General features: G+C 47.5%; 1 protein-coding gene across 1 annotated transcript in view; it reads right to left on the bottom strand.

Moving 5' to 3' along the window:
• SLC39A13 (solute carrier family 39 member 13) overlaps positions 1-9,582 on the bottom strand; it is a 38,933-nt gene extending 29,351 nt beyond the window's left edge. Inside the window, exons 1-4 of the mRNA XM_063944590.1 lie at positions 9,277-9,582; positions 6,629-6,852; positions 5,571-5,684; positions 2,860-2,993 (exon numbers count right to left, since the gene is read on the bottom strand). Of these exons, the coding sequence (XP_063800660.1) occupies positions 2,860-2,993; positions 5,571-5,684; positions 6,629-6,851 (471 nt within the window). The 5' untranslated portion in view covers position 6,852; positions 9,277-9,582. The remainder of the gene's footprint in view (positions 1-2,859; positions 2,994-5,570; positions 5,685-6,628; positions 6,853-9,276) is intronic.
• Positions 9,583-10,282: the final 700 nt, after the last annotated feature.

Below are 10,282 nucleotides of genomic sequence, written 5' to 3' on the forward strand. Positions count from 1 at the left end.
AATGAGCGAACAACTCGGAATGAGGGCCCATGTGCACTGCAGGGTAGGCAGATGTAACATGTGCAGAGAGAGTTAAATTTGGGTAGGGTGTGTTCAAACTGAAATCTAAATGGCGGTGTAAAAATAAAGCAGCCAGTATTTACCCTGCACAGAAACAAAATAACCCACCCAAATCTAACTCTCTCTGCAAATGTTATATCTGCCCCACCTGCAGTGCACATGGTTTTGCCCAACTGCTAACAAATATGTTGCTGCGATCAGATCTGAATTACCCCCCATGTTCTGCAGTGCAAAGGAGACTGCACAGTCCAAAAATCTATTTCAGTCTGGCTTTGCTCCACAGTTAACCTAGATTACCTCCATGCAACCTATGCTTGCCAGAGGAGATGGCAAGAGCTTACGGAGGAGGAAGCTTTCACAGGATGACGGGAAGTGTTGGGTTCCTTGCAAAGGACAGAGCAGGCACACCATGGCACCTAGTTCTGAAAGTAGTGCAAAACCTAGATTTAGTTTTGAGATGGCTGAAATGAGTAATAGACCGAGAGAGGGTGCATTTGCAGAAGGGCACACAGTTATTTCCACTACGCAGAAGGACATGGTTTTAGCCCCATGTCAGAAGTTGGTAGTCTATGGATCTCAACCCAATTAAAGAGCGATTCCAAATATGTAAATGCATGACACGTACAAAAAGTATGCGGATGCCTTTCTAATTAGTGTGTCTGGTTATTTCAGCCTCTGCTAACAGGTGCATTAAATGAAGCAGGCTGTCACGGGACGCTACCTTTCCAATATGTCATGCTATAGCTGCCAGCTGTTATTATGAACGGGAAATGTCTAGAATCAACAGCTCAGCTGCAAAGTGACAGGCCATAGGAGATCGTAGAACGGGACTGCCGAGTGCGGAGGTGCTTAATAATCAGCCCAAGCACTGTTCTTTGGGAGCTTCAGGGATTGGTTATCCATGGACAAACAGGTGCACAGAAGCCTCACATCAAGCATCCCTGGAACAGTGGAAACGCAAATCTGGGTTTGGTGGATGTCAGAAGACTTCTGAATGCTTGCTGCCCGCTGTTTAATGTAAGCAGAATGATCAGGGGCCTGGGTTTCATGGCTTGGCCTGGGCCTCTTAGTTCATGTGAATGGGAATCTTAATACTACAGCACACAATGATAGGGATGTAGTCATGATTCTGAGAGTCACAATCCCAACAGTGGAGCCTCAACGGTCACAATGTTGACCACTCTCAAAGCTGAGTATTAGGGTTAGTGTTAGGGTTAGGCTGCAGGAGGGGTGTGGTACGGCTAGAATACTCACTGGGATCTGTCAGAATTCTGACCGTCGGGATTCCGCTGTTGGGATTCTGACCGTTGGCATTTCATAACCAACCCCAATGATATTCTAGACAATTGTGCACTTTTTGGAGAAGGAAGGAACTTTACTGTTTCAGCAAGAAAACGTACATGTGCACAAAGCAAGCTCCGTCAAACAATGGTGTCCCAGGTTTGGTGTAGAAGAACTTGTCTGGCCTGAACAGTACCATGACCTGAAGAGTACCAGGACAGGACCTCAATCCCATGGAAACACTGTGGAATGAACTGGAATGCCGAGCACTATCTGGGACTTATCACCAACCCTCACCAATGCTCTTGCAGATGGATGGATGTAAATCCCCACAGCCATGTTCCAAATTCCACTTGGAATGCCTTCCCAGCAAAGCGGGGACCAACTCCATACCAATGCCCATACACACTCTTCCCAGCTGGGTCTTGGTGTCCTGGCTATCTATCCACATACCCTAACTCTTACCCTAATACCATAACCATAACACTAATACCCTTACCCTTAATTTTAATACCTTAATCCTAATACCCTAACCCTTAATCCTAATACCCTAACCCTTAATCCTAACATAGAGGGTGATTCAGAGCTAATCGTAGATGTGCTAAATTTAGCACATCTATGATCAGTTTCTCTGACATGCGGGGGGATGCCCAGCACAGGGCTAGTCCGCCCTGCATGTCAGGCCCTACTCGCCAAGTAGCTCCCTGCCTGCGCAGCCTAGATGCGCTGGCAGGCGGCTACCCGCCGTGTTCCGGGTCGCAGCGGCTGTGTGTGACATCACACAGCTGCCGTGGCCCGCCCCCGCAACGGTCTGGATACGGCCTGCGTTTTAACGGTGTTGGCACGCCCCCTCCTGCCCCACGACCGCCTCTGCCTGTCAATCAGGCACACTCAATCGCACAAGAGAGATGATTTAAGCATCTCACTGGGACTTACTAGGTGTGCACACGCAGTGCGCCCGCGACTCCACAAAATCCTTCAGAATGTGATTGCTGCCGTTGCAGCGATCGCCTCGGAATCACCCCCGTAACACTAATACCCTAACCCTTACCCTTAATCCTAACACCCAAACCCTCACCCTCAATCCAACCACTAATACCATAAACCCTTACTCTTAATCCTAATACCGCCAACACCTAACCCTCACACTTAATCCTAATACCCTAACACCTTAATTCTCTCTCTTAATCTAAACCATAACACATACCTTAAACTTCCACAATTAATCCTACTACCCTAACACCCCAACCCTTACCCTAATATTCTAACACTAATGCCCTAACCAAACCCCTAATGCAACTTCACCCCTAACCCTAATAACTGCACCTTAGAAGGGCAGACTAGATAGGGCAAATGTTTATTATCTGCCGTCAAATTCGATGTTTATATGACCTAACTCCATAGGAAAATAGGATAAGCACTCATTAGAACAAGTTTCAAACATTACAAAGGCTAGCCCTACCGATCATAAAAATTATTACCGCCGCAAATGATTTACACCCAATGCAACTCACTCACTGGAGCGGAACCGGCGCTCGTTTTCTGTTTGTCTCCTTCATCTGAAAAGGTTTTCTCCAGTATGAGGAAGGTGAGAAACCCAATGATAACCCACAGTCCGAGCAGCCTCTGTTGCTGGAGAGTCTGGGCGCTTCCTGCATGAACAAAACAAACTTTATTACACATGGGACAGCGTACTCCCTAGTACTAGTCAGCAGGATATCAGTAGGCATGTCAGAGTTCCGTCGCTATAAATGTTGAGGCTGAAAGTCAAACTAACTTTGCTGACTGAACCAACGCTCATGAAAATACAGCCTAGAGATTCACTAGGAACTTCTGAATATCGATCATTACTGGTCACTGGTCACGTGGTTCCACAGCGACGTCACTGGCTCCTGCCTTCTCATGTATGTATAATGGTTGAGACGGGTGATCTTTCGTGTCAGAGTGTTATGAAACCAAACACTGGGTAATGTGGTACGAGTGTTTAAAACTTCAAACACGTTTCTTAATCACTAGCGCGCTACTACCTCCAACTCTCAATTCACAACTATACAGCAGCGATTTAATTAATGTAAGTCCCATTACAGAAAAACAGGTGTTTTAAACCTTTGGGTTCCAACCCTTGCATAGTTACATACCTGTAGCTACAGATATTCCTGTGCTGCACGTCCGCATTGTCTCATCTCTCTCCCTGTGTATGCTTAATTCCAGTATGGACATGTCATGCCCAGGCCTGTATGTACGTGTTTACCTTTGCATTATTCATTATACTGCATGAAATACTTTTTTATTTTTTATTTTAAGGAGAACATCGTATATTGTTATCTTCAGGCTATATATGGGTAATACAAATAAATTTGGCCCAGGTAAAGGTATATAATAATAGTGCTGTCCCCAGCAGTATACATGATCCATGATTCTGCAACGAGCTACAGGTTCTTCATTCGGTGTAACAGGCTAATGACTCCTACATGGCAGTGAAGTCTGTTATTATGGTTGTCTGACTTTTTATGACACTGGTCCATCTGCCACGCACAAGGCCCATTGCTTCCATGGTATTGTTCTTTTAGCATGAATAGTCCAACATTCATTGGTCACTGCTCTAGAACGTGGACACTATATGACAGAGGGGATTTTCCCAGCGAGTCATATGATGCGATTGCGGTAGCTGCTTGCCATCTTGGACCTCCAGGAGGATGGCACTCTATGCAGGTTTGTTCAAGACAGGCTGCTGAAGCCTCTGCAGTAGATGAGCAGATGCAGCCATGAGTTTGGGCCTAAGCAAATGTCTCCCCCATATACACTGGAGAAAAATCCCTGCATATGACCTATCTGCAGCACAAACAGCTTTGGGGGTCTCTGGACAAAAGGGGTAACCGTGAGCTGTAAACGATTCAGCTCTAGGTTACTAGGATGATAGCTCCGCAAACACACCAAATACATTTTCACTTAGTGTTCCTTGTAGGCTGTTTCAGCAGGGTGCTGCACTCTGCCCATTTTTGAAATGTGAAAAAGCACCCTGCCCTTTTTTAGTGCACCCTGCAGGATCATAAATCGCCCCCTTGTATACAGAATGCAACAGTCAGAGTGCATGTTACAATGTAGTTGTCTACTCCTTGCCTACTTCTGAAATTGGAAACAATTTCTATCCTTAATGAAATGGATGGCAGAGGAGGCACTGTAAATGGCATCTGCAGTGGCTGCCAGCATAACGCAGCACTCTGATATAGAGGGAAAGACCAGGGTAAGCAGTGAGCATGTGCTGCTTTCACTATTTCCTTAGCAGAAGAACAGACTTTTATTTTGTACCTATACTGTATATTTTAACTCTCTGCTTAACTTTTCTGTTTTATAACGCATAAGGATTATAACTACTGCAGCACTGGAGGAGACATTTATTATTATCTACTTATTATGTATATACTGTAGCCGTTCTTTCAAGAAGACTGGACAAATATAGTATTTTTCTCAGTACAGATGTTGGGTGTTACATGGGTGCCCTATATGTATGTACGGGTAAATGATACATTAAGGGGAAAATATATGTATAAAAACTCTAAACATATGCGCTATGCTTTGTTCACAGAGTCACATCAAAAATGTGCCCTTCAAAATGAAAATGTGCCCTCCTCAATGATCAGCACCCTGCCCTAAAAAAATCCTAGAATGAACACGATCACTTCTAATACAAATTATCGGTGGCCTATCTGTACATTGTAATTATGTATACATTGGTAGACTAATGCTATACATCACACTAAGCAATACATAGTTCGTAGCATGATGATGCATCGGTACATCTGCCTGTGTGTACATGTGACCAACCCGTTATGCTGGCTGCAAGAACCGCCTACAATGACATCACAACTGGGCAGACAAATTTAAATGCCAAGCTAGTTGTGGTGTCTGGCCAGACATACCGGTTGCGGGTCCGTCAGTTGGTGGCGGCCGTTGGCAGAGTGTGTGCCCAGCATAACACTAAAGCACCAATGCTTCTATTTATGAAAATAAATAGTTGCAATATCTCAGAAAACACTAATAAAGCAAGGTTAAAAAAACCAGAAAAACCCCCCCAAAAAAAACAGCTGGATTGGAAAAAAACAAAAGGTAGACGCACAAAACCGCCACATCATGGCATACAATCAGAACAGATATTCACAGCAGCAGTGAAGAAAGGAAGAGTGTTCAGTTTGAAGATTAATTACTAGGTGTTATTTAATAGCTGGTACCTGTGGTCGCACTGCAGGTGTAGGCCCAAGCCTCTGGCAGAAGGTGTACGAACACATCACCTAGTAACCCGCCAATGGCGAAACTCAGCAGCTGCTTGAGCTTCCTGGTGCCCTCTGTAAGTGGGGAAACAACTCGAATGAATACACCCATTTTCTGCAGATGTTCTTACACCAATTTAAAGAGTGTGGTTTAATATTTCTACCGTAAAAAGATAGTCAATAGGCTAACAGCAAAAGGTCAATAGGGTCAAAAGGTCGACACGAAAATTACCAATTCATTTTTTATGTCATTTTGTATGTCTCACCATATCGGAGCCAAAGTAGTGGAAACGTGAACCCTTGCCGACTCGCTTTAGGCAAGGAGCCTCTCTCCGCTACTGCTGTACTCGGCACAGGCTACTATTTCCAAAAGTAGTCCACGTGGATGGTAAATAATGGCGAAGTGGAAGAAAATGTAAAATCCCCTCAACCTGTATCAACCATTGACCTTCTGAACCTGTCAACCTTAAGCACTGTCTACCTATTACTGTTGGACCCTGCTGTCCTTTTGCATGATCAACCAGATGCCCAATTTAGATTCTAACAGACTATTTCAACATGAAGTACGGGTTTCACAGCAAATTATTATGGTGTGCAAACTAGAAATAGTAAATAACGTGTACCGGCTAGGGACAAGTGGGATTCTCAGCAGGGCCCCTATGCACAGTCAGGCCTGGAGATGGTATGCAGTTATATTCCTGACTGCCGGGATCCCGGCGGTCGAAATCCCAATAGCCATTGAAATACAGATGGTTGGAATCCTGACTGCTGCCCAAAAACCCCACCAGGCCCGAAGCGTGGTAAGTGCAGCGAGCACGCAACGGGAACACGCTGTGCTCGATTTCGGGATTCCGGCGTCGGTATTTCAACCGGGAAATCATACTGATGCCATCTGATAAAATGCCAAGATTATAATGTGTGGCACACCAAGGAAAAATATACATGCACTGCTCGCTCATGGGTTCAGAAACATCTAACCTTGCTATAATCGGAAGCGCAATTTGCCAAAGTGACCATACCTTCAGAGGTGAGTGCTGCACTTGCTTCAATGGGAATCACCAGGAGGGGGAACACACCGCTAAGCCCCACAAGCAGAGAGCCAAGCAGGGAGCAGACCCAGGCATCCACAGTGGAGAAATTGGCATTTTCGCAGGCTCGATTGCCTGGGGCACATCCGGTAGCAAGTTGGACGCCCACAAGTAACGTGAAGCACTGGCAAGGCACTATGCTGCCCCACATCATCCTACATGGTGGGAGCGTTCCAAAGGGAAGGCAGAGAGAGAAATACATATATTTAGATGTCTAGTACCTCAGAATAAATCAATGTATAACAAATGCCAAAATGCTTCACCGATAACAGCACAAGTCTGAATTATACATAACAAGTCTGTTTAATAATAAAACATACCTAGTATTACTTTGAAACTCCCAAGTAAACTATATACTTATGCTGTGGTGCAGGGACATAAGTTAAAAAAAAACTACAAGATCCAAAGCTGGTGATAAAGTTCCTGTGACTGAGAGTTTAACACATGAAAGGACCCCAAGGTGAAGTGGAGAAAAGGTTCACTGGATAAATGTGAAGACACGGCCCCAGGGCTGATACTCTGGCAAATGAACGCAGGCTACTTACACTGGCAGAAAACAACATCTCCCTTGTTAAATACACCCAAACTGATCCTACTGTAAGAGTGTAATGAGGCTCTAGGGTCTGGTGTTTCCACAGCTTATCCTTACACAAAGGTGTTCATAGTCCAATGGTTGATGTTGAGTTTAATATTAACACACACACACACACACACACACACACACACCACTATAATTGCTGGCAAAGAAATGCACGCCCTTAGGCATGCCGTGTAAGCCGCTGACAGCTGGAGACATGACATGCCTGGAAAATGAGCACAGAATGCATGTTACATGTCCCTGTAGCACTAAAAGGGCAGATATTGCAGTCACTATAGGTGCACTATCTGGATTTGTGTGGGACAACTAAGCCTACTTCACCTGCGCACCTACTTCCTCCTGAGTACCACTTTCTCTCATTCACCTGCCGCAGTGCCCACTTCAATGCTCTCGCTTCACCCACATCCCCTTTTCTCACCGCATCCTGCCCACTTCTTGTCTCCCAGGCTTCCACCTGAAACCCACACACTCCAACTGCTTATTACACCAGGTTCAGGTGCCCTGTTTCAGGCATGCTGGGCCCTGCAGTTCCACACATCTGGACTGCACCACCTCACATACATACTTTATTTCTTATTTGAAAGATAAGCAATCAGTGGTTGCCAGCTGCTGTGGAACTATGCAGACATGCTGGGACTTGTAGTTCCACAACAGCAGGGGAGCCATAGGATACTTGAGCCTGCACTGAACCAATTTGCCTGTCTGCTATAACTGAGTTCTAGTCACCTGTAAGCTATCCCTGTGTCAGGACTGAGTTCTGTCCCTGTGCCCCTCTGTGCCAGGACTGAGTAATGTCCCGTGCCAGGACTGAGTAATGTCCCGTGCCAGGACTGAGTAATGTCCCCGTACACCTCTGTGCCAGGACTGAGTAATGTCCCCGTACACCTCTGTGCCAGGACTGAGTAATGTCCCCGTACACCTCTGTGCCAGGACTGAGTAATGTCCCCGTACACCTCTGTGCCAGGACTGAGTAATGTCCCAGTACACCTCTGTGCCAGGACTGAGTAATGTCCCCGTACACCTCTGTGCCAGGACTGAGTAATGTCCCCGTACACCTCTGTGCCAGGACTGAGTAATGTCCCCGTGCCCCTCTGTGCCAGGACTGAGTAATGTCCCCGTACACCTCTGTGCCAGGACTGAGTAATGTCCCCGTACACCTCTGTGCCAGGACTGAGTAATGTCCCCGTACACCTCTGTGCCAGGACTGAGTAATGTCCCCGTGCCCCTCTGTGCCAGGACTGAGTAATGTCCCCGTACACCTCTGTGCTATGACGAATGTCCCCATGCCCCTCCGTGCCAGGACTGAGTAATGTCCCTGTGCTAGGACTGAGTAATGTCCCTGTGCTAGGACTGTGCTAGGACTGAGTAATGTCCCTGTGCTAGGACTGAGTAATGTCCCTGTGCTAGGACGGAGTAATGTCCCTGTGCTAGGACGGAGTAATGTCCCTGTGCTAGGACGGAGTAATGTCCCTGTGCTAGGACGGAGTAATGTCCCTGTGCTAGGACGGAGTAATGTCCCTGTGCTAGGACGGAGTAATGTCCCTGTGCTAGGACGGAGTAATGTCCCTGTGCTAGGACGGAGTAATGTCCCTGTGCTAGGACGGAGTAATGTCCCTGTGCTAGGACGGAGTAATGTCCCTGTGCTAGGACTGAGTAATGTCCCTGTGCTAGGACTGAGTAATGTTCCTGTGCTAGGACTGAGTAATGTTCCTGTGCCCCTCTGTGCTATGACTAAGTTCTGTCTCTATGCCAGGACTAAGTTTTGTCCCTGTTCCCTTCTGTGCCAGGACTGAGTTATGTCTCAGTACCCCTCTGTGACAGGATTAAGGTCTATCCCTGTGCCCCTCTGTACTAGTACCGGGGAAGGACCGGCCAGGGCGGGGGTTGAAAGGCAGGGGGGAGGCAGCATTCACCCTGGCACAGCGCAGCATCCCAAGCAGGGTGCAGCCTACAATCATGACAGGTGGGCAGAGTCACTTACTACAAGTGTGCAAGGTCCCAGCAGCAGCAAGCAGGCATGGATGTCCAAACAGCCAAATCGAGCAGGAGGAGAAATCTCCCCCAGAGATTTGGGACGTGGGGGAGGAAGTCATGCAGCACCGAGGCGACCAGAGAGGGAGAAATCAGCAGCAGCAGCAGGGAGGACTTTGTGCAGAGGGAGCTCCCCCTAGCGGCCGGAGCTCGTCAAAGCGCCCTGCCATAACCAATAAAAAGAATGGAAAGTTTACCAACTTTGCAAGGAAACAAAGGCGGCCAGCAGCACGGGGTGAGTGAGTTGGCTGCCATCTACAAAGGGATACCTGTGGCCACAGAATCAGACTGACCAGATTCCGGGGAGGAGCAGGGCACATATGCATACCTCCCAACATGACCCTCTCCAGGAGGGACACAATGCTCTGCTCCTGGACTTTTCTCTTAATGTATGATTGCCGGCACCTCTGTTGAACAGGTTAATGGCTAAGGAAGGTGTTTCAGTACAGGTGATGGTAATCATAAATTAAGAGGGAAGTCCAGGAGCAGAGCATTCTGTCCCTCCTGGAGAGGGTCATGTTGGGAGGTATGCATATGTAACAGCGCAGCCGAGCAGACCCCTCTCACCCCAAGCGCAGTGCTCGATCCAGGGCCAGGAGAACGGGGGCACAGCGGTGGAGCAGAGCCCATTGGAGGACGCTCAGGGTTCTTGGGTACATCACGCTTCCATGCAGCTGTTCAAAGACTTGGCGCAGCTTCCAGCAGTAGCATCGCGGAAGCAGAGGGGTCAAGGTCCGGTCCAGCGCATTGAGGGGGCGTTCCATCGGCGGCAGTCCCCGCGGTATCTCCCCCCCCCCCCCCAAGGAGCAGACGGCATCACTCAAGTTCTCATGGGAGAACATCGCCCGCGGCAAGCAGCAGCCGACGCTTTTCACCAGCAAGGGCGTACAGCAGGCAACGTGAGGCAGACAGAGAGGCAAGAGCAGTTTTTCCAGCATAAGGGGCAGGTTCATCTG

The sequence above is a fragment of the Pseudophryne corroboree genome, chromosome 11, assembly GCF_028390025.1.
Source record: "Pseudophryne corroboree isolate aPseCor3 chromosome 11, aPseCor3.hap2, whole genome shotgun sequence".
Lineage (NCBI taxonomy): Eukaryota > Metazoa > Chordata > Amphibia > Anura > Myobatrachidae > Pseudophryne > Pseudophryne corroboree.